The 24,706-nt window shown below is 46.0% G+C and overlaps 1 protein-coding gene and 2 pseudogenes across 15 annotated transcripts in view; 1 reads left to right on the top strand and 2 right to left on the bottom strand.

The window, feature by feature from the left end:
* Positions 1-277: 277 nt before the first annotated feature.
* LOC119178669 (uncharacterized) overlaps positions 278-24,706 on the top strand; it is a 146,373-nt gene continuing 121,944 nt past the window's right edge. For 3 of the 15 annotated variants that reach the window (XR_005110746.2, XM_037429894.2, XM_037429895.2), the window contains exons 1-4: positions 289-445; positions 17,371-17,458; positions 17,582-17,640; positions 23,680-23,739. Coding sequence is in view for 13 of the 15 variants with exons in the window: in XM_037429894.2 (XP_037285791.2) it covers positions 17,434-17,458; positions 17,582-17,640; positions 23,680-23,739 (144 nt within the window). In the remaining 2 variants the exon portion in view is untranslated. Of the gene's footprint in view, positions 446-642; positions 924-14,119; positions 14,192-17,370; positions 17,459-17,581; positions 17,641-23,679; positions 23,740-24,706 lie in introns of those variants that run through there. The other 12 variants (XM_037429898.2, XM_075869615.1, XM_075869583.1 and 9 more) reach the window with 11 other exon arrangements.
* LOC119178672 (uncharacterized) lies at positions 1,289-2,400 on the bottom strand (annotated as a pseudogene).
* LOC142767645 (uncharacterized) lies at positions 4,521-5,490 on the bottom strand (annotated as a pseudogene).

Below are 24,706 nucleotides of genomic sequence, written 5' to 3'. Positions count from 1 at the left end.
ATATCGTCCGCATAAAATAAACCTGGAAGCTTCTGCTCAATCATCATGCCGCCCTGTTTGTGTGACAGATTAAAACCAATGTTGCTACCTTCTAGCGCTTTTTCCATACTCACCATGTACAGCATGAATAACAGTGGGGACAAAGGACATCCCTGTCTCAGACCCCTGCTAACCTCAACGTTCTCTTTGAGGTTAGCAGGGGATGGGGTAAGTTGTAGCGCTACAAAGCGCATAGCGGCAGGCGCCAGTACCAGAAAGGGCGTGCTAGCGCTTCGCTCGCTGGGCAGGTCAGTACAATACAGTAGGTCGTGGTCCAACAAACCCAGAAGCACGGAGAAAGGGAAGTGCACAGAAGAGACTATTCTAGTACACTGTACCTACCAGAAGCCCTGCCTACGTGCCGAGCTTATTTCTTAGTGTGCAGAAATCCACCTACTGCAAACAGGTATGAAGTACTTGTAGTGAGAGCCTCGTAGTTCTTGTAGTATGTGTGGTTGGGAACGCGATCGGTCCCAACAAACGACGAGGCTGCCCGCAGGTTTTCGAATAACATTGATGACAACATGAAAAACGAGCACACACACGTACAAAGCATAGCTAATAGAGGTAGCTAATTAGAAAACTTTTTTTTTTTTTTTTGAGAATCAAAACGTTCTTCCAATTGTCTCGGCGGATGGAGGCTCACCCTTCGGAAAGACGAAAGTGCGCGGCGATGCGGAGACGAGCGATGTGGAATCGCTTCAAAGTGGTTGGCGATGGCTTCTGAGAGCTATTGAGGAACTGGTGTCTGCCGGAGCGAAGTGTTGGAGGCGGACGACGTCATCGGCCACGCGAAGCCCGCAGCTCCCGCTCGTAGACCGCATCTCAGAGCGTCGACACTCGGGCCCGGTCACTCGTCTGCATCGAACGCCCAGCTACGTCTGGTCAGTCATGGGCACGTTACCAGTAAAAAGTAACAGTGTTACAGTTACAGTTACTGAAGGCAAAAAAGTAACTCTTACAGTTACCGATTTTGTAAAAGTAACTTGTTACAGTGAAAAAGTAACGTCTTTATTTTCCCATTACTGTGTAAAATAAGTAATTGATTACTAAACAAATGATAAATTTGAATGAATAATGGCGTAGGAAGGCATGCCGGTAATGAAAGTTGCATGTTGTGAAGCCCTAGACGAAAAAAAAAACAAACCTAAAAGTCGGCCAATATAATCAATCGTTCTGTAAGGCTCACTTTGTCACATCAGTTTTTTGTTGTTGTTGTGTTCGTTGTTGTTGTTTAAGCACATTTGGTGACAAGGAAGTTTACTTGCAAAATTCGTTACACTTTAGAATGAGTTGCTTTTCAAAGTTTTCATCAGAGAGCTTTCCCCTCTTGATGGACAAAATGTCGCGTCCTTTGCTGAATAGTCGTTCAGCCGGTGCACTGGACGGAATCCCCGTATTTCGCTGAATGGAAATCTTCTTAATCTTAGGGTACTTTGCCAGCTCGCTGATGTCAGTTCCGGGATTGCTGAGCCATTGTTGCACCTCGGAGCATGAAAGGGAGGATTGAGGCCACTGAAAAAACACGTCGTTTTCGTCGGTTCCTTCGCTGGCGGCTGCATTTTCATTGAAAATTTCTTCTAGAGCATGTCACTCTTCCTCAAGAAGTCGTAACGTTGCTGCTTTCCGTACTACAGTCATCCAGGAAAGCTTGAACTTTGGATGTACCGCTGCTGCCAGGGCCAGATCGGCATCTTCCAAAACTCCTGAAAACCTGTATTGAAAAAGGTTGCAGAAACAATGTATGGCCCTGTTGAAAACATTTCACTTTCATTCCTACCACGGACAATCCGTGGTACGAATGCACATGCACCCCTGCGAGAGCACGCGATGAGATAGGACAGCAAGGAGATAGGCACCGGAAATTTCTCTCGCCATTTCTTGACTGCATCCTGAAGACTGCTAGCAAGGGTTGTGCAGTAGTTAAGCGGCGGGAGGGATCGCTGATACCGCAGTAGAGATTGAAGTGTTGGCTGCAGGACGCTTATGTACATATATTGTTCCCCTTGTAGTATATCCAGCGCCTTTGCCACAGTGTACATCGCCTGGAAAAATAAAAGATTAGTCAATGCACTGCATTATATTAAACAAATAGTCGAAACATACCGTGCAGTATTCATCAATGAACATAGATTCCTCATGCTGCAATCGTGGCAACGAGAGTGCGTCGAACGTTGCGTCCATTCTCCCTTTCGGTACTTCATCTATGTACTTCATGGCGTTGAACAGCGAATTCCATCGCGTTGCATTCGGCACAGGGGGATGCCTTCCCAAGGCAGCCTTTGTTGCTTCGTCTGCCTGCACAGACTGGCTTTGTTTCCTACAAAGAGTCTTCAGTTTTGAGAAAACGGTCCTCGCCATTTCGCGGTAGGTCCCGTTGTTGCAGGCATTTTTGGCATCCACCGAAGCGACGAGGTTTAGGGTGTGCGCGGCACACCTTCTGTGCCGTGGCAAGTGGATATCTTGAGAGAAATCTTTGTTCGAGCCACTGTCCAGTACCTCCGTGATGTTATTTGCCACAAAATATTGGTCCCGTTCAGCTTCTCCAAAAACCCTGTGTCCCGAAAAATGGAAATTTCCAACAAGTTAGCGCGGAAATGAGCTGGTGGAGGTTCAACATTTTTATACAGCATCCATATAATTTGATTGACTAATTTGTTAAGCAGTATGAAGTAAAAGTGCCAACAGCTGGACGAAAAAATACGGGACAGGACAGAGCACTCCCTTAACAATAAAACTGTTTGAAAAAGCAAGAAAAAAAGTGAAGGGATAATAAATATCCATTAACAAATAAAGATAAATGCGATGACTATGCCCAAGCAGACGTATAAATGCACCCAATAGTTTGCGGAGCGTAGGCTCTACTGCAATTGCGAATTTCTGCTCTGTTAGCACGTGGCGCTTCTTAAATAACTGGTAGCTGTGTAGCTCGCAAGGGCTATACTACAGGCCGGAACATCTATTTGGAGGTCACGTTCTCAGACAAAGCCGGAATATAGCTTCCTCGGCAGTTTCGTACTCAGCACGTTTTGGGGGCGGTTTACATCTGTGGTACGCTTCTAACAGAAAAAAAAAATATATTGCATGGCACCGATGATCAGTAGTCCTATTATGTATTATAGCACAATAATGGGCTTTAGAAAATTGCAAATATCTTATTAAAACAGAAATCCAGGTCTTTTAGAAATACGAGAGACGACACAAAGCGTAAAGTTTCTATTGTGTGTGCATTGCATTTGCCTCTCGTCTTTTCTAGTCTCAGGGCTTTGTACAATATCTCTGTAGAACGTATTTGTGTTTTAATTCCTGACTCTACGAAATAACCACATGACTATTTAGATTTGCGAAGGATATGCAGAAGTTTGTCATAAATTCTAGGGTTACAAGATGTGCCTTAGTATGCAACAGTTGAGTGCATGCGCCTCACTCTCCATAGTCAGTGAGATCAGCGGTGGCTGCATGCCAGGCTCATTAATTAATTGCGATCATAAAAAAAGAACGCAGCTGAAGTCAAATTGCAGCTTAACTTACTTTCTTTTTGGGAAGGATAAGATAATAAAAATAGGCAACCTCGGTGTACACTATGAGATTACAATGGAAGCAGCCTTTAATCTACCTGGAGGCTTTCGCAAAGTTCGAACCATTGTCCGTGATGACGACACATATCTTCCCGGAATTTTGTACTACACAAATACTGCGTGGAGCGCTGTCGTGATTACGTCGTAGGTCTGATGACCTGAGAGCCTCTGGCACACAATCGCTGCGGATCTTCTTTCCAAAGACTCTTCATCTATGTAGTGAACCGTCACACCCAGGAAGCTTCTATGGAAATCGAAGAAGAAAAAGAGAATGGTCAATTTTAAAACTAGCGATATCAGTCTGGTCATTAGAATGGAGGAAGGGACCTCCACAAGTTTGCAACTACCACACCAATTACGCGGATGCAAATATCCTAGCTGCATTGCGTTGCTGGCGCTGTTTTGCATGTTTACAAACCATTCTCATATAATTTAGAATCCACCTTGACTAGATAGGAAGGTCAGCAATGCTTTCCATAATGAGCGTTTAAGCTAGATCCGCTTCTTGAGCCTTGATTTACTCGAATTCATATGTCTTCTTTTTTCTTTTTTTTTGTTTACCACAAAACCTTGTGCCACACAAGATGCATACTATGCTTACTCGCCTGCTTAAAACTTTTAATTGTACTTACAGAATTTGCTTATTTGGCTTACAAAACATATCATAAATGACTGTTTTCCTGGGCTCTACATTTTGCGAATTTCACGAAGCGACACAGTTCTGCAAATATTTCGCAAGTACGTTTCGCGGCAACCTGTGACATGTAATGCACCCATATCCACGGGGGGACAAAATCTCTGAACAAATCTTACGTTGTTTTATGAGATCGAGGGAACCTCGCAAATTAGGACCTTGTGAAAAGCAAACGTGCAGTGTGCTGTTTATAGCCTACACTAAGAGCCTCACCTGTTTGAGGCTGTCCAGCAGTCAGCTGTGCAGCAGACCGTCGATGCCTTCTCCAAGGTGGCGATGAGGGACGCTTTTTGCTCCCTGCAGAGGATGTCGATCTGATTGACCAATGACTTCCTGTTCATCACCGTTGCCGATGGATGCAGTGCGTTAATCAAGCACCGGAACTGTTAATTTTCAATGACTGAAAAGCACTGCATGTCGGAGACTACGAAGTTCACAATTAACCTGTCTAAGCGACTTTGGGATAGAGCCTTGGGTCGACTAGTTGCTGCAAGACAGGACTCCAGGGTCTGCGTCGAGCTATTGCCCGTGTGTCTTTTGTCTGCCACGGTGGGACCATGCTCGGCTTTTCTCTTCTTGGAGTCGAACTCCTTCAGTGCAGTTGGATGTTTTTTCTGCGCACAATGGAAGTTTAGGTTCAGTACAGTAATTTCAACTTGATCGGCATAATTGATTACGTACAATGAAACATACGCACAAAACCGGAATCTCGACATTTATAATGGTGAAACTTACCTCTAGATGTTTCCGCAGGTTTGACGAACACGTCTTGCTAGTAGAGTACTCCTTTCTGCAAATGCTGCACAACACCGTAATATTTACCGCCGTCGTCTTCAGCACGAAAAAACATTTACGGTAGGAAGGCCAAGGCAACTGCTGCTCCAAGTCGACAGGCATGACTTCCAAACAGGAGGAGTATAGCTGTGCCTGGCTCCTCTGCGGCAACGTTTCGCTGCGGCGCATCTAGTTATTTATTTATTTCTGTGTGTTACTTGTGTTATATATTTATTTCTGAAAACAAATGCGACAGATTAAGCGGCCTGCGTGCTGAACTGTATTTAGGAGCAGAGGCCCCATGTCAGGCTATATAGCCTTTAGCCTCTGCTCCCGATCCTGTAAGAATTTCAGGACGAAATAAACTTCAATTCAATTTTTATAAAGACGTACTACCGTCTCGTGGCACCAGTAGTCCGCCATCGCAGATGTGGCGCTTTCATAGATGTCCGGATCTGTTCGATATTCCAAAAGCTGGGTGAATTCATGATTGTCATAGTTTACTCCGTCTGAACTATTAATAACAAAGTTCCCTATTGCCCAGCTGTGTTCAACAAGCTCCGTCTACAAACGCATTGAATGGGTGACTAAACTAACGTTTGCATTCGCACCCTTCCTCATAATTTACTGCCCATTTCGCCGAAGTCTCTTCACAATTCCGGCATTGTCTGCAGGTGTGTAGGTGTGTGGATTGATCATCTGCACGTGTGCGGTTCTTCAGTTTCGTGTACCTTGACGACGGGGCTTAAAAACTATTGGTATGGCCAGAGTGCACTTAACTTTCCGAACAGGGTCTGATACGCCTTGGACATAGCGAATACACACAATGAACGTTGTATGCAAGGGAACACGTGGTTGATGCACTGGAACGACGGCAGGACGTTTATTATAACGATACCCAGAAGAAGTGCATGGAGACGTGCATGCTGAGGGAAACGGGTGTAACGAGTGAAGATGACGTCCATTGGGTCTATTCCCCAGATTCTTCAAGGTGTATCAGACCCTGTTCGGAGAGCTTTGCATCCGTTGTGCACACAAACCGCTTCTAAGCCTCTGATGGCGAATTCCATTGGGAGAGCAGGAGCACTCAAAAGCACGCTGAAAGTGCTCTCTTCCGAGCCGGCGTGTTTCAGTGGTCGAACAGGTGGAGGAGCACTGTCATCCATTGGTAGGGCGAGAGTGCTTTTGCATCGCCGAGAGAAGCCAGGAGCAGTTTGTAGCGCTCTCGCCTGAAAAGCAGAATAGGCGCAGTACAACGAGTCACGTGGCCCTTGAATGTCACAGTTTCTGAATTTTTCTTCAGCCAGCAAGTGTGGCGGATATGGTAGCAGCTATGTGCACTTTGACACCGCTGTTTTGTACGGGTTGCTAGGATAACAGCTAGGCGCCTGCCGAAAGTGTCTTTGCACAAACATACTAGGTATTAGTATAACAAAGAGCGTGTGGCAGACAGGTTTTATGTGCATTTTGCTGCTGCCCCACAGAGATTATGCCAGGGCTTGGGATGTTTTGACCACATGGTCTCCCCATTCATCACCCCGTTCACCTGCCGTCTGGGAGTGCCCCGCATTCCATTGGCAGGGTGAGTGGTCCTGCTGTCAGTGCTCTGCTCCCCACCCCTCACTGCCCGGCCCCTCTACTCCTGTTCCCTCAATAGAATTCGTCATAAGCCTCTTTAACTCGAAGTAGAGCTTTCACAATCAGCTACAAACACGTTTTAAATGATAGCTTCAGACTTTAAGCAGTTTTATGCTGCTGTTTTCTAGCCACCTGTCAAACGCGACTTGCTGGAAGCCTCAGACGGAGGAATGCTCGACCAGCATACCAAGAAAAGGGACAGGAGCTCAAGTGACAAAAAGGGTATATAAATATTCACCTTGCCCTCTCCCCCCCCCCCAAAAAAAAACAGGGGAGGGGGGCATGTTAACTTGGCAACGTATGCAGTGGCAACATGTCTGATTTACGACATGCAGTTTTACGAATAAACATAGCCTCCAGACACACTGCGCTTCAAACCAGCCAGACTGGTATTTGTAAAATATTGTTACGTGAGTAACGAGACAAAGTATTGCGAATATATTCGAAAAATATATTTGCAAGAGCGGTTGCAGCACTGGCCAGTCTGGCTCCGAGCTCGAGCAGCCAGCGAGCCTCATCTTCCTCGTCGGGCGCACACGCGCATTCGCACTATGGTTTGTGGCAGCCTACAGGTAGCATAACCCCCGTCGGCAAAGGCGCCGTCTCGGCGCATCTAGATGTCAAGATCATTGGGCGAGTGGTACTGCTTCAGGCGTGCGACGTGTACGATGTCGGTGGCCCTAGGGGTGGATGAAGACGGCGAGGCAGCAGGAGTGATTTCATAAGTGACGGGAGTCACCTCACGAAGCACTCTGTAGGGCCCTGTGTACCGAGAGAGCAGCTTGTCAGACAGGCCAACGTGCCTGGTCGGAGACCACAGCAGAACCAACGAACCGGGCGAAAAGTGCACATCGCGGTGTCGTTGGTCGTACCGACGCCGTTGGTTTGCTTGGGAGGTCAGAAGGCGAGCACGAGCGGTTTCGCGTGCGTGGGCGGCCCGGCTGATGGCGTCCAGAGCATATTGTGAAGTTGGAGCTGCTGGTAACGGAATCGTCGTATCGAGGGGTAATGTGGGTTCGCGGCCGAACAGCAAGAAAAAAGGGGAGTAACCAGCCGTGTCGTGGCGCGAAGAATTGTAGGCAAATGTCACGTATGGTAAAGCGATGTCCCAGTCAGAGTGATCTGAGGAAACGTACTTTGCAAGCATGTCAGTTAGGGTTCGGTTCAGGCGTTCTGTGAGGCCATTTGTTTGCGGATGGTACGACGTAGTGAGCTTGTGGCGTGTTGCACAAGAGCGTAGGATGTCCGCTATGACTTTCGATAGAAATGTGCGGCCTCGGTCCGTGAGCAGCTGGCGTGGAGCACCATGTTGCAAGATCACGTCGTGTAGAAGAAAATCGGCGACGTCAGTGGCGCAACTTGTTGGAAGGGCGCGTGTGATTGCGTAGCGTGTGGCGTAGTCTGTGGCCACAGCTATCCACCTGTTGCCAGCAGAAGACAGAGGAAAAGGGCCGAGTAAGTCCAAGCCGACGCGAAAGAAAGGTTCCGTAGAAATATCGAGTGGTTGAAGGCGCCCAGCCGGAAGCGTCGATGGTGTTTTGCGGCGCTGACATTCCTCACACGCCGCGACGTATCTTCTGACGGACCGTGCCAGACCTGGCCAATAGAAGCGACGGCGAATCCGGTCGTATGTGCGGGACACACCCAGGTGACCGGCAGTAGGAACGTCATGAAGTTCGTGGAGTACAGCCAAGCGGAGGTGTTTGGGTATGGCAAGCAGCAGAGATGGGCCGTCTGGATGGAAGTTATGCCGGTATAATGTGCCATTCTGGAGTACGAACGAGCGATAGGATCGGTTCGATGGGGAGGAGTCGAGGCGCTCAATGATAGCTCGTAGGGCTGCATCACGGCGTTGCTCGTCGGCTATGTGGTTCAGTTGAGAAACGGAGCACACGCAGGCGTCGTTGTCAGGTATGGTGGCCGATGGGTCAACTGGATAGCGAGAAAGGCAATCGGCGTCCTGGTGCAGGCGTCCAGACTTGTATATCACAGAAAAGGTGTATTCTTGCAGTCGCAGAGCCCAGCGACCAAGTCGACCTGTAGGATCTCTTAAGGATGAAAGCCAGCAGAGCGCGTGGTGGTCGGTGACGACGGAAAAGTGAGTGCCATATAAATATGGACGGAATTTTGAGACCGCCCAGACAAGAGCAAGGCATTCTCGCTCCGTGATCGAATAGTTACGCTCTGCAGGTGTAAGGAGGCGGCTAGCATACGCGATAACGCGGTCGTGTCCCTGTTGGCATTGGGCGAGAACGGCTCCGATACCGTGACCACTGGCATCAGTTCGGACCTCAGTTCGGGCAGATGGGTCAAAGTGGGCGAGGATAGGGGGCGTCGTCAAAAGTGTTATGAGGTGAGAGAAGGCGGCAGCTTGAGTGGACCCCCACGAAAATGGAACGCCTTTCTTCAAAAGATCGGTAAGTGGTTGGGCGATTGCCGCAAAATCTTTCACGAACCGCCTAAAGTAGGAGCAAAGTCCCACAAAGCTCCGGACATCTTTGGCGGATTGGGGTACTGGGAAACTCGTGACGGCACGAATTTTCTCAGGGTCCGGTCTCACACCAGAAGCATCGACAAGGTGGCCCAGCACGGTAATCTGTCGGCGGCCGAAGTGACACTTCGAGGAGTTCAACTGGAGGCCAGCTTTGCGGAAGACGTCGAGAATGGCCGACAGACGCTCAAGGTGGGTCTCAAACGTAGGTGCAAATACGAGGACGTCGTCTAGGTAACACAGGCATGTTGACCATTTGAACCCGTGTAGCAGAGAGTCCATCATACGTTCGAACGTGGCGGGGGCATTGCATAGACCGAAGGGCATAACCTTGAATTGGTATAGGCCATCTGGAGTGATGAAGGCGGTCTTTTCTTGGTCTTTCTCGTCTACGGCAATCTGCCAATAACCAGAACGAAGGTCGATGGATGAAAAGTAGCGTGCGCCGTGGAGACAATCGAGGGCGTCATCAATACGTGGTAAAGGATACACGTCCTTTTTGGTGATTCGATTTAGATGCCGGTAATCGATGCAAAAACGCCATGTGTTGTCCTTCTTTTTAACCAGGACGACGGGTGACGCCCATGGGCTTGATGAGGGCTCAATAATGCCTTTAGTTAACATCTTATTCACTTCAGCTTGAATAATCTGGCGCTCCGACGCGGACACGCGATACGGTCGACGGTGAATGGGAGCAGCATCACCGGTGTTGATGCGGTGCTTTACAAGAGAAGTTTGGCCGAGTGGGCGGTCGTCAAGGTCGAAGATGTCACGGTAGGAAGCTAGAAGGCGTGCGAGAGCGGCTGATTGCGCTGGGGGAAGGTCAGGGTCGATCATGGGACGTATTGACATGTCGAGGCATGTGGCATCGAGTGGGCGACAAGGAAAATTGGGGCATGCGTCGGCTGCGAAAGTGGTGACGTGATCATCGGCTAAGGACCGCAACGTGGCAATTAGGATGCCTTCAGGGAGGACTTGCTTTGTGAAGCCGAAATTTATGACGGGTAGACGGGTCCGGTTGGAGGCTACAGTTACGATGCAGTGAGGGACGGTGACGTCACGTGCCAGTAGGACATCAGGAATCGGCGTGACGATGTAATTCCCATCCAATACGGGTGAGGTCGTGGCAAATTCGGTGAATGTGAGGGCTTTAGGCGGTAAGCGGAGGAAGTCTGTGGCAGAAAGGCCGTGTTGAGGTTCAGGGTGAATATCCGGCTGAAGAGGAAGGTCTAAGCAAAGAGTACCAGCGGAACAGTCGATGAGAGCAGAATGGGTCGACAGGAAGTCCATCCCTAAGATGAGGTCATGAGGACAGTTCTGGAGCACCGTGAATAGAACAGGGATGTAACGGTCGGCGATGCGTATGCGAGCCGTACACATGCCAATGACAGGAACAGTGCCGCCATCGGCCACACGTACAGCTTCGGTAGCAGGGGGCGTGAGTACTTTTCTTAAGCGGCGACAAAGATGAACGCTGATTATGGACACATGAGCGCCAGTATCGACTAGTGCCGACAGAGAAATACCGTCCACGTGTACATCGACAAGATTTTTGTTCGTATGAAGCGTCAATGGAGGGTTTGGTTCAGACAGGGATGATGCAGCACTACCTCCAGGGGCTGCACTGTCTAGTTTTCCGTCGGGTACGATGAAAAGTTAGGCGGCGAGTGATGGCGGCGTGGCTGGGGCGACGGGGAGCGACGGCGTTGAGGGGACGGAGAACGAGCAGGAAGGCGGCTGTTAGACGTGTCGAAAGCAGGGGCGGTACGGCTGGACGAATACCGGCGAAGATCTTCATATGGGCTATAAGGTGCGAAAAACTGGCTCCTATGTGGCGGCGTCCAGGAGGCACGGCAGTAGCGGGAGACATGTCCAACGCGGTGGCACCGGAAGCAGATCGGTTTGTCGTCAGGAGTTCGCCATTCCGCCGGGTTGCGAGATCGTGGAGCAACAAATGGGTCACGTCGAGGTGCATTAGTGGGAATTGGTCTGGAGGAGGGGCAAGAGATGGGGCAAGCATCGGGGAACCCGCGGTTGGCGAATTCTTGTCGTACGACCGCCTGAATAACGGAGATCGCGGGGGTTGTCGGTATCGTATGTTCGAAAGAAGTGGGCTGAAGCGGCGCTGGACTTGCTGCTTCAAGTTCCCGTCGAACGATACGCGTTACACTCTGCTCAAAGGGCGGTGTGACGGTAGAATCGGAGCAGGTGGACGTAGCCGCCGTGTTTGGCAACCGAGAAAAAGGAGGGCGCACCCGACGGCTTTTTGCTGTTTCGAAACGGCGGCATTCTTGAATTACACGGTCGATGGTCGAGACGTTAGTGTACACCAGCAAATTGAAGGCGTCGTCCGCGATCCCCTTCAAAACGTGTCCAACCTTTTCAGCCTCAGACATCGCCTCGTCCACTTTTCGGCAAAGAGCGAGAACTTCTTGGATGTATGACACATACGATTCAGTTGGCGACTGGACACGGGTAGCCAGCTCCTGTCGTGCAGCTGCGTGGCGACCGGTCGGGTCCCCAAAGATGTCACGTAGCTTCTCCTTGAACGTGTCCCAGCTGGTGAGTTCGGACTCATTTGTCTCGTACCAGACACGCGGGGTTCCGTCCAAGTAGAAGAGAACATTAGCGAGCATCATGGTAGGGTCCCAACGGTGAGTTTGACTGACCCGTTCATAAAGGCGAAGCCATTTGTCGACGTCGAGGCCAGGTTGCGCAGAAAATGTCCCGGGATCACGTGGTGTTTGGACGGCGACAAAGGTTGTCGGAGAAGCCGCAGATGATGAAGCGGACGCGTTGTCACTGGAAGCCATGGCGGAAAGCTGGAGGATGCGGCCACTGCGGAGCTGCGTGGTGAGGACGGGGATCGTTCCACCTCCACCAAATATGTTACGTGAGTAACGAGACAAAGTATTGCGAATATATTCGAAAAATATATTTGCAAGAGCGGTTGCAGCACTGGCCAGTCTGGCTCCGAGCTCGAGCAGCCAGCGAGCCTCATCTTCCTCGTCGGGCGCACACGCGCATTCGCACTATGGTTTGTGGCAGCCTACAGGTAGCAATATGTTTCCCTTTAGACATGTAGTATACAAGTAAAGTTCGAACTCGGTCTAGTGCAGGGAGGATATTCCTTTTAGCGATCTGTTCCCTTAAACTGCGATGGGAGCCGTGGAAAGTCAAAAGGTAGAGAGGATATTGTAAAAAAAAAGTTCGAAAATATGAAAAGCGTTTAACGTCGGCCTCTAACGAGTGTGGCTGTTGGATATTTTTTTACAAAAACAAAAGTAACTGTAACTGTATTTTCCGTTACAGTTACTCAGTAAAAAGTAACAGTGTTACAGTTACAAGTTTCTCTAAATTAAAAGTAACTTGTTACAGTTACAAGTTACTGAAAAAAGTAACTAGTTACCGGTAATGCATTACTAGTAACTAGTTACTGCCCAAGACTGCGTCTGGTCTTCACTCTCCTTTTTGCTTTTTCTTCTATCTCTTAAGCTCACAATGTTGGCATGTTCTCGCACAAACACTAGCGTACTCATCATCATCGTATTTCTGTTCTGTCACATCACGCGCTGCGGATTTTGCGTGTACATCACAAATGCCCCCATTCAAGTCATTTGTTTGGCAAACAACATGAACAAAAGGTGATGAACGTGCGCGCCAGCCAAGAACTACAGCAAACTCGATACGACTGGGAAAAGTTCAAATACCACATCACTGCACCACCCTGTAAACACGCTCAAATGTCCAGTGTAAATATGCAGAATATCTGAATATTTCTTCTTGTAACACATACATTGCAATGCATAGTTTAGGTGCGTCCCGAAGTAATCCATCAACACACCTCAGATGGTAGTACACTTCACCTAACATCACTATGAATAAAAAAGTGCTTTTTGTTGCTAGTTAGATAGAAATAAGCAGCCAGTCAGTTGAACAGGACATTGAAGTTCTTCCATCCCACACAGAATGAATGGCGCATTTCACGTACAATGATGCCAATAGTATCATGCATGCACGTTTGAACCTCTGAGGGAACAGATGCAGGAGGACAGCCTATTGAAACGCCTTGGATCCATTGGAAAACAATGCAGCCTTCACCTGCAATGTATTACACTTAGCACAAAGGTTTTTAAATCACGCACACCTCTGTAAAACCATTCTCCACCCATTCTTCATCGCATCCTGACAGTGACTTAGAGGATAAGATATCAATGCATTTCCATTCCACAAGAAAATGGGTTCTAGCTTGTGTGATATGACGGAAGGCGCAATAGCTTCCTTGTTGCTGGACATCAATCGTGCTTTCTTGCAGCTCATCATTCCAGCATCGGTTAAACTCTCTCCCACCTGAATGCTTTCCAGGCTCTCCAACTAGCCCATTAGTACTGGTCTCCTCCTCTCGAAGCAAAACACTACTCTCTATATTTTCATCTCTCTCCCTTCAAAAATGTTCACCCTCATTTAAGGTGAGTTATTTCTGCAGTTAACAGCCAAGCACAGGTCATCTGCTGCTACAGCATAGGTTTGATGCTGTTAGGCGGTCGGACCCGAGTGTCGTACTTTGGCATTACGTTTCACGTGTTGAGGCTACGGGCGTCACGTGGCCGTCAACTGCCGTCGTCTCCTGCGCTTTGACATTGCAAGCGTCAAGCGCACTCGCAAGTTCCCAGGAACCTGTGTTAAGCTCCCTGAATCTGCCCTCTCAGCACTCAGCACCGTATCTCGTCACCATGGCTCAGCACTACACCTCGTTCAACACATACACTCAAGTCGGTGAGCCTGGGTCAACCTACAGCGCATGACTTTTTTGTGAGGTTGAAGACGCTAATTGGCCAGTGCGTGTTTTTTATGTGTTTGAATAGCTCCTTTTAGTGTGCTTCTTTCTTGTGTTCATTCTGGCAGTGGTGACGACGGCAGTGAATCTGGCCTAATTGCTGTTGGTTCTCGGTGAAGGATAGTGCTCAGTTAATTCAGGTATCCTCTGTGGTTTTTCTTTGGCATTTCCGTTGTTGCCACTGTCATAGCGTGTTTGTTCTGTGTTCTGTAAAATGCTTTTTTTGTACTCTTTGCTTGGCTACATAGGTGTTGTTTGATATGGCAAACAACATTGCAAAGGTGAAAGAGGCTCTAAAGGCGGAAATTCATAAACACAGCGATGAATTCAAGACATCTAGGGAATCGCCTGAGGGAGACTTGACCAAAAAATCATGACCCAAAGCCTCGAAGTCTCACACGGTGCTATAGAACAACTCAAGAAGAGTCTGGAAGCAGAAATTACCAACAACGCTGAGTCGAAGAGCGAAAACGAGACTTTGGGAACGAGATGTAAATTACTTGAAGTGCGCACGTGTGAACTTGAAAACGCATCACGAGTCAAGAGCAGTACTCGAGAAACCACCACATAGACATTAAGGACATTGAAAAGCACGAAAATGAACGGGTCAGTGATATTGTTTCACAGATTAGTGCAGCTATTGGTTAGCCGATTGTGTTTTCGGATATCGAGTCTTGCCATCGTGTGTCTAGAAGAGATCCCGATAAAACAAACATTATCCAGGCCAGATCTCGTGCGAAACGTGATGTAATTCTAAAGAAGGTAAAAAAGACTTGCAGATCGGACTGAACAGCCCAAATGCCATTTTCGTTGATGATTATTTGTGCCCTTCACTGAAGTTGCCTCTAGGCATGGCTTCAAGATGGGAACATGAACATAAGTGGAAATCTGTTTGGACATTTGGCGGCAGGATATTTGCAAGGCAATCTTATGGCGCTGCCATGATTCAGGTAGCTGACGTGGCTGACTTTGATAAATATCACTAGTGTGAGGGTTAAACTTGTTCATTGCTACTTTGAAAGCAAAAATCTGTCAAAGTGGATTGTCACGAATTTGCCTTGCCTCGCCATAATACCCCAGTCAGCAGAAATCTTCTTTCACTTCTGCACATAAATGCATGCTTGGCTGTTTCTAAGCATGAAGAAATATGTGATTCTGTCATCGAACTTAACTGGAAATTTTTTGCTATACTGACGACAGAAACATCGTAAAGTGATGGATGTATCACACTAAGTTTAGCCGGCTACAATAATTATTTTCAAATTAGGGCAATGCAGCGAGGTGGTGGAGTTACTGTCTATGTCAAAGAAGGTCCAACTTATATCTTAGTACCAGATTTTTTGCAAAACTGCTGATTATGAAATACTAACACTGCAGGAAAACACAAGATTTATAACCATCGTATACTGTCCTCCTCGTTGTAGCACACATTTTTTTTCTCTTTTTGAAAATTTTTTAGATTATATCTCGGTAAACAGTTTTCATCTAATTTGTGGCAGTGACTTCAACGTAAACATTTTGCGGAGAACACGCAAAGCGACCGATATTCAAACAATTCATAGCTCTGCTGGTTTTACTATTGTAATCAGTAGTACTACTGGTGTGACACTTGCTACGGTGTCAACACACAACGTGATTATCATGAACGGTGAAAACACAGTACTACACGCAGGAACATTAGCATCAGGTATAAGAGATTACTGCCCTGCATTTGCTGCGTTTGATTGCATTATTACTGCCAAAAAACACCACCTCAAGCCTCTCGCTTTTCAGTATGTATCTCAAACAGCCTTGCTGTCATTCGGGCATGAAATCAGTAAGTGTGATTGGTCACATGTCACGCAAGCAGAAGATGCAAATGAGGCTTATTGCATATTTCTTGAAATCTTTCTGTGCATCTACGCTAAGCACTTTCCATTCAAAACCTGTAAACAATCTAAAAAGATAAGAAAATCATGGGTAAAATGTGCACACCAACATATGATATAAAATAAAAACAAGCTCTATCATCTATTTCTGTGCACACAATGCCTGTCACAGCTAACAGAATTCGAGTCACCACAAAATAGGTTGAACAGTGAGCTTAAGTGTGCTAAAATTACTTATTTCTTTTTCACAAATATCACAAAGAAATGCCCAGATGCTGCATGGAAGGTAATGAACTCTGTTTTGGGCCGTGAAAAAAAAAAAGAGTATAACTACAGAAAGCTTTTTAGTTGATGTTAATCGTGTTACTGGCACTATGATGGCTGAACAATTTAATGCATAGTTTGTGAATGCTGCCATACCTGATTGTAAGAGGTAATCTGGAAACATGTCGCATACTCAATTTTTGGAATACAGTGTTCGTGACTGTTTTTAATTCCAGTGGATGAAGATGAAATCGTTATAACGTTCTAGAACCTCAAGAGCAGCATAGCCTTAGTTATAAAAACATACGGATAAAGCCAGTAAATTACGTGATTGCCTGCGTCTCTTCTGTGCTAAAGCATGTCTTCAACCTTGCACAAGTTTCTGCTATCTTCCCCGAAGAAATCAAGAAAGGAAGAGTTTCCATAATACATAAAGGAGGTGCATGAAAAACTACAGAGCAATATTTGTCCTCCCAGTTTTTTTCAAAAGGTTTGGAAAAAATTATCTCTAATTGGATAACACATTATTTTTCTAGCAAGCTTATTCTATCAGATTCGCAATTGGGATTTCGGAAGGGAAGGTCGACTGAAACAACCCTACTAACAATCGAAGAAATCATAGTACAGAACATCGATAACAGACTTTACACACTAGGCTTGTTCATTGATTTTTCCAAGGTGTTCGATTCGTTTAGTCATGATATTTTTGCGGACAAGTTATTTGCATAGGTATTCGTGGGAAATCATTAGACTTATTTAAATCTTACTTGCACAACCGCCAGCAATTCATATGTCTGCAGGGTTCAAAATCACCATTTCTTTCTATATCAAGATGCTTGCCACAAAGGAGCATTTGAGGACCCCTCTCATTCAGTTTGTACAGAAATGACCTTGTATATATCGATAAATTTTGCAAAATTTGTCGTGTATGCTGACGGCACCACCATACTATTTTTGGGGCCTAATGTGAGTGATCCAGTTTCTAAATGCAACAACACACTGTCAATGCTGTCAACATAGTCTGACCTAAACGAATGAAACATTAACCCAACAAAAAATAAGATTATTATATTTCATGCAAGAAGTAAAGCAGTGCAAATATTAAACCCTATATCATATGAAGGTCAGAACATTGCTGTGGTAGGCAAACATAAGATACTCGGACTTACTTTTTCCTTTCACCTTAGTTGGTACTCGCACGAAGAACAGTTATGTAGGCGACTGTCTTCAACCACTGGAGCGTTGTCACGATGACAACACCTGCTTCTGGCAAAGGTAAAACTTCAAATATACTGTGTGCTGTTCGCATACCATCTGAATTACTGCAATCTTGTTTGGATAAACAGAACTTAAATAAAATCTTGTTTCTGCTAAAGAAGATTCTTTGACATATTGCAGGCATTCCTGACCTGGCCTCAACCTCAACTAGAAAAGTCTTGCAAGAACAAGATGTAATAGTACGAGTTCAGCACTTATACAAATTCCGGGTCTTACAAGTGTTCTACTTTTCCGACACTTATAAAGAATTCCTGGCAACCATATCTCACCTGCAACTAAATGACTCTACTCTGTGCGCGCGATATAATTTATATTGGTTTTATTCTGAGTTATCAAACCACCTACAACTTACAAGCGCTGCACTATAATTTACCATTCATCATAAATAAATATGGTAGCCTTACTACTGCTGCGCACCAGCAGTTGCAAATTTTTTGCGGCTATGTTGTAGCTCTCGCGTTCATAAGCGTTGATGCTGAAAACTGTTGCCTAATTTGTTATTTATTATTTCTATTTCATGTTTTATCATCTTTACGTGATATGTCATTCTGTGAAATGAGGTAGTTCCTCTAAACACTTCATGTTTAAAAAATGTCTTTATTATTTGTTTTTTTATCTTACAAAAGCAATACCCTTTTTATATTATAGACTTGTCATGCTGTACTAAACATTTAAATGCAAATTTCATGGCGACTAATGCATACTATTTCTATCAATTGCTGTAATCCTTATAATAACTCTTTTTTGCATGTGTTTGAGTACAACTTTGTATGCCCATTTGTATTGCAAACATCGTATGCTGCCAATCTAACAGTTTTCAGGGACCAAGTCAAGCTGCCTAAAGCAGCTTTCAGCCTTAAGACTATCCAGAATTTTTCGGTGAAATAAGCTTTGACCTAAACTCCTTCAAACCTGCAAGCAACCTCGTTGTTTGTTGGGACCATTCATGCTGTCTCCCTTATTTAACCTAATACTCCTACTTGAAGCCTGTGAGGTATTTGCAAATAAAATAAATATAAATAAATAAGAACCACGCAGTTCTTAATACAGTTGTGCACATTGGAAGTACATGTGGCATAGATGGAAACATTTATCATCTGTCTACTTGAAGGACCTCTGACACCAAATATAAAAACTCCAGATGCTTGTGTTATTTGAGAGTTCTCCATGTGGGGCCACTTTTGACAGATTATTAGGGATGAGCGTTGCCTCTAAGTTATGTTAATTTGGTTTTAAAGTTAGGGTGCGTGCTCATCCCAGTATTCATGTGCTATCGACATTTTCCGTGGTTTGACGTAGATAGTGGATCTCGTCAGAACATTGCAAAGGTCAAGCATGTATTGTTCATGTCAGAAAACACTTACGGGGCTTGCACAATACCACAACTGGCATCCGGCGAGGACTATTGTTTATCACCCGTCTCGCTAGGTTGTTGGGCTGGTCTCATAGTGGTTTTGGCTGCTTAAACCAGGAACGCTGTTCATTTCCTTAGGGGAAAACGCTCAAGGCATCTATATCATTTTCTTTTTCACCACCCACGGGTCCGTTCACAGCATGTTCAGTTCCACCGAAGCTTGCGCGCACTTAGTTTCATGCATTGACCCGCTCTAGGGGGCTAGTTTCTTATAGTATTTAGGCGGGCATTTCGAAATAACGCAAGCTCGTTTGAAATTAACGGCGCTAGCATAAGTTGCACGATGCGTTAGAGCATTTACGGTTCAATTTCGGCATTACCGTATGCAAAGCTACAAATCGCTGTAAAAAAGTTGAAAACGAAACTTTGCTGTAGGACGTCCTTCAACTCCTGTCTAGATTGTGAGCCTTGCGTGTTCCCTCTATCTCAGCAGATATCCGTCTAATTTCCTCCCGTGCTCTACTGCTTTCCTTCTATCGTTATCCTTTCTCTTTCCATAATAGACCACATTTTATTCATTCTATGCATTAACTTTTTCGTTACCACGGATATTTAAATAGATCACAGGTGATCGATGCTTTCGGATCGTTTATTTTGGCATCTTAAACTTGTTTCTCGTGCACCCAGCACTTTCTAGTAGTTAGTGCAGCCACTCAACATTCAGAATTAATTAGGATTTGCCCATTTTGTCCACATTGTGATTTTTAAAAGACCTTTGCGCAAACCAATGTGCGTGTATTGTTGGAAAAGTGCACTAGTCTGGTGAACTTCACAGAAGTCCGTGGTACCCCTCGTGATCATGCTACAGTAACATCGAAGTTCTGTAATGAAAAGAATCTTTGCAAGCCAAATATTGAATTAAAGTGTCAGTTTCGTAATTTGACTATGTTGAGCAGTAATAATTGCCTAAAATATATGGCAGCTATTCATTAGAGAGCTGTTCCTAGCAGTCAGAGAAAATCTGTTCTACAAAAATATTTTTATCGTAGAACCTTTTATCGTAATAGGAGTACGCTACGCCAGTGTGGGACCCTGCCCCCTTATACCTAATAAATGCTCTATAGATGGTTCAGAATGACTCCACACCTTTCATTGATGCTAATTACAGTTGCACCGTCAGTATGACTTCTAAGAAATCAGACCTTCCCCTCCTGTCATTATCATTGCACAGAGAAGTGTCGGGCATTGCTTTGTTCCATAAAATAAATCATCATCCTGCACTATGCGATTGTCTCGTCCCTCGATCATCATATGTATGCGATTGCATTGACCATCGTTACAAAGTCCGATTTGCTTCATGTAATAATGTTTATTTTCGTCAATCATTCTTGCCTCAAAGTTGTCAAGATAGGAATGACTCTACATTGTAAAGATTACGTTTACATTATAAACATAACCATTGTAACGAATGAGACAGACAGCACCCTTGCTGCGGGCCGGCTGTTCTTTTTCAAACTTCAATCTCCTCTTCCTTTCACTAGCCGAGCTTGTGCCAGTGCAGCTGCGCCGACCTTGCTTCCTTACTCCATTATGAACATTTCCGAGCTGGTTTAGATATGCCACGTGGCAACATTTCTAAACCAGCTGCTCAATCGCTTCTGTAGGCCAGCATCGGCTGTTTCCTGTTGGTTCAGTCACGACCATACAGCGACTTGGTTCGATGATGTGTCAGCAATGTCTCAGGTGGTCTGCCTTGGCTGTGAAAATACAGAGGGTCTCGGCCACGCAGAGATTTGATTTCATAAGCTGTGAAATAGGCTTCTGGTAGATGGTCTTCCCAACGATGCAGCTTGTGTGGATATTCTTGCAGGGATATTTCCGGCGGGTGGCATTGACTGCGTTGTGGTGGTCGGACTTGTGTATGCCTCTTGACTTGTCTAGCTGAGTTGCCGCACTTTCTGGGGGGCATCTTTGGCTTTGACGGAGTGGTGGCTACAGGTTTCCGTTGCGCTGCAACTTTCCTTGCCTCGCTTGCAAAGATTCTGGGGGGCAACATTGACTGTGTGGCAGCGGTCGACCTCAGCCATGCAGCGATGTCATGTCAGCGGTGGCGCATTGCAGATGGTGTACTCTGTCGAGTCGGTGAGCACGGCAATGGACTTGGTTTTTTTTTCGGGGCCTGTATTGCAGGCGCGCCAAGCACGACAGAAGCCGACACCAGTATGTGTCACTGCGGTGACGAATCTGGCGCCCGTTCTTCCAACAGCTCCGGATGAGGTTCAACGTCTTGTGTTGAAAGGCTCTCTGTTATGTGTCTCGAGGACACCAATAGGCAATGAAGGAAATTTTCCTTATGAGCTGGACGTCCGATGGAAGGCAGGTTGGACGCCCGAGCTGCATCTTCGAAGTGGCGTGGTTAGAAAACGCTTTTGGTGCTAGAGACTCCGCTGGCAGGCAAGGTGTTACTGGAATCGAAAAGCGGGCCAAAGAGGCTAGTCAACTTGGCACGCTATTTTGACCAGGACAGTTGCCGGACGCCTTTGGTCTATGGTGATTACCCATTTCCAGCATTCCGGCCAGGCATGGAGAGCGCCGAGCGAGTCGATGGTCTCAATCCATCCGAAGACGGATTGCAAACCGTGGAATTCCGGTATCGCCCAAATGGCTGATGATGGCAAAGTGGTTGGGGAGCCCCCAAAGTTCAACAGTGCCAAACGGTGTAGTTGCTGTGATAGCTGCGTGAGTACACCGAAGAGCTCCGCGTCGTTATTGGTGAAACTCTTGACAAGCCCTGGGTGGTGTTCCCAAGCATACCAGCTGTGGCTGGGGTATTCACAGGGGCGTCACAGGACGAGCAGGAAAAAGATACTAAGCTACCAAGTGGTGCGGGTAATCTGCGCTGGATCGACGGGTGGGCCTCCCGGGAAGCCCTTGGCGACTGCTGCAGAATATGTGGTCGTCGCAGCAGTCAGTGCGGCGGCAATGACCTCGATCGTGAGAGCGGAGTATGCGGCGGTCTCGAAACTTACGATGGAGGGATTCATTGCGCATTACACGTGGATGGCGTCCCTTCTCGTGGAGAGGTATACAGCCAGGAGAAGTCAAGGAGGCCTTAAAGCCGTCCCCGAATGGTGGTGGCAGCGGTGGCAGGGGACGAGGAGACCTTGACGGCTGCACGTTGGCGGGTCCCTTGAACGAGGAAGCCCGGACGTGAGACTTTCTTTGTCGGCTGCCCATTGTAATGAATGTGACAAGAGCTAGCACCCTTTCTGCGGGCCGGCTGTTCTTTTTCTAACTTCAATCTCCTCTTACTTTCACTAGCCGAGCTTGCGCGAGTGCACCAGCGCCGACCTTGCTTCCTTACATCATTATGAACATTTCTTTAATTTTGTAGCTAATATTACATACTCAAGCTCTTTCTAACATATTGTACCTTTTCATTACTTGTGTATTTTGTGTTCCTTTTCTTATTTTTTGTGTGTGTATGCTTTTACCACTCCCCCTCTGTAATGCCTCTGGCCCTGAGAGGTGTAATAAAATGAAATCTGCATCTGTATAGTTTTCCACCTGCATGGTCCTTTATGACCACAATATACTAATGACCGCAGTAATAAATAAATAAATAAACAAATAGGACAAGGACATCAACATACTCCAATGACTAAGCAGAATATATGTGAAACGTTTCATCGAAAATGTACAAGTCCCTAACACATGCTACTAAGAACTAACATACTCACACTTATCGCAATATACATGACGGTGTATACGTATAATTAGACATGACCTGGTGAGCATGCCAGATAATTTAGACAACCAATGCTATGGTGCGTGTAATTTGCATAGTTTCCTGTGTAATCCTCAATTCATCCATAGCTATTTTCACGCACAAAGAGAGCAAGTTGTAATTAACAAATATTACTCTACTTTTACTGATGTCACTTGGTACCACAGGGATTCGTTTTGGGTCCTATTTATTTTTATTTATATGTGAATGATCTACCACAAGCTCTTAAGCTCACAAAAGTTTTAATGTATGCTGATGACACAGCGTTACTTTACGCAGGTACTTTCTTCACTGCAAGACATCATGTTGAAACAAATGGCAATGATAAATAAGAAGCTCACAGAAAACAGGCTAGCCATAAATACTGAAGAAACTCAATACATTGTATTCTACTCATGCAAGAAAACATCAAACTACAGCAGCCTTAATATTTCTATGGCCAACCAAACTCTGAATAGGGTCAACACATTTAAATATTTTTAGGAGTTTTTTTTTACCATCACTTGCATTGAAGAGACCAGATCGATGCTGCGTGTAGAAAACTAACTTTTAGTGGTTATGCACTGGTCTGTTCCCACCAGTATTGTCCTCATTTTCTGCTTTGTTGCTTTGGACTGACTGCTGCCGTGGACTGATTGATAAGTATGCAGAATGAACGCTTTGCAATTTGCTGGCAAGAGAAAAGAGACCAGCATCGTTATGTTGCAACTTTCTATTCTGTGCTTTTTAGCACTACTATGCACACCCAAAAACGGTCAAGGTAGAGAACAAACTAAAAAAGAAACAACGGACGTTTAACAGGAATGCTCTGCCTTCGACCAGTAGAGTGGGAGCTACATTTGTGATCTTGTCTTTTGTACACTGGCTACCTCATTCCAAGGAGCAGGAAATTAATCGGCACAGGTTTCTCTGCGAGTAGAGTACTCTGCACATATGCATTGATGATGTAAACAGTGACCACATGCTGGGCACAAACACGGCATGCGAAAATTTGTAATGCAATTGTAATGTGTGATTGAAAGTGTAGTGTTATTTCTGGACACCGCCCATAAATAAAAAAAAAAATGTCCCTTTCAGGGCGCAATGAACGTTGACATCAAGGTAGAGCGGAGCAGCCCTCCAACTTTACCACCTCCAGTAAGTGAAGTCGGCTTCTGCAATTTGATACTTTTTACTCCTAGCAAAGTATTTCAGTGCTTTTCTGGCTACGAAACTCCTCTGTGACGCTTTGAGATGACCTTGCCATTACGCCGCAGCGGCTCCGGGGCGGTTCTAGGAGCTCGTAGCAGGAGGCATTGAGGAGATCTTCACTGCATAGAGGGAGCTGGGGGCCCGAAAAAATCCGGCAAATCCACATTCGGTTTTCCTCATTTTTCTGAATTTATGCGACTGATGACTATGAGAACTGCATGCAAGGACATGGCTAGTGTACATGAATGACAATGTCCCCAAGACATGCTGTGTACCAGGTTGTCGCTCCAACCACAGATGTATGAGCGAACAGGTGTAGTTTAGTTTGCCTAGCGACAGCGATAACATGGATGAAGGGGAACGTGCAGTACCGTGACAAAAAGCTGTTAGACTTACCTTCAATTTGGACACGTTAGAGAGTGCGATAAATATTTTGGCGCTACCAAAGTCGTTCGGACATGATTCGAACAGACAACTTTATAGTTAATGCTAGCTTTTTTTTTAGGTCTTTGCCAGTTTCTTTTTAAATTCTTCTCTTGTTTGTGGTTGTTAGAGTTGTTTTCTATCTCGTTTGACTTAATGCAGAGGCGGAAGTGCTGCGCTGATTGCGCCATGCTGCGCCAAGCCACTTCTGCGACACCACCCTGCTCCAAAATGCATTATTGCGGCAAAAGCACTCTCACGTGGTCTTTGGTGCCTTAATGTGCTGTCATCTGCAATGCGGCAAACCAAAACCCGCTTCTACCGTCATCATTATAATCATCATCACTCACTCGACGCACTCTCCATGACTTTGGCCACTGCGCGAAACAAGCAGTCTCACTTCATGGGCGAAGCAAAACACGCGATATCGCAGTAATATTGCGTGGTACAAGCGTTAATTGCCATCAGGCGTCGGAACAAGCGATTATTG

The sequence above is a fragment of the Rhipicephalus microplus genome, chromosome 1, assembly GCF_043290135.1.
Source record: "Rhipicephalus microplus isolate Deutch F79 chromosome 1, USDA_Rmic, whole genome shotgun sequence".
Classification (NCBI taxonomy): domain Eukaryota; kingdom Metazoa; phylum Arthropoda; class Arachnida; order Ixodida; family Ixodidae; genus Rhipicephalus; species Rhipicephalus microplus.
This window is presented reverse-complemented; position numbering and strand designations above follow the sequence as displayed.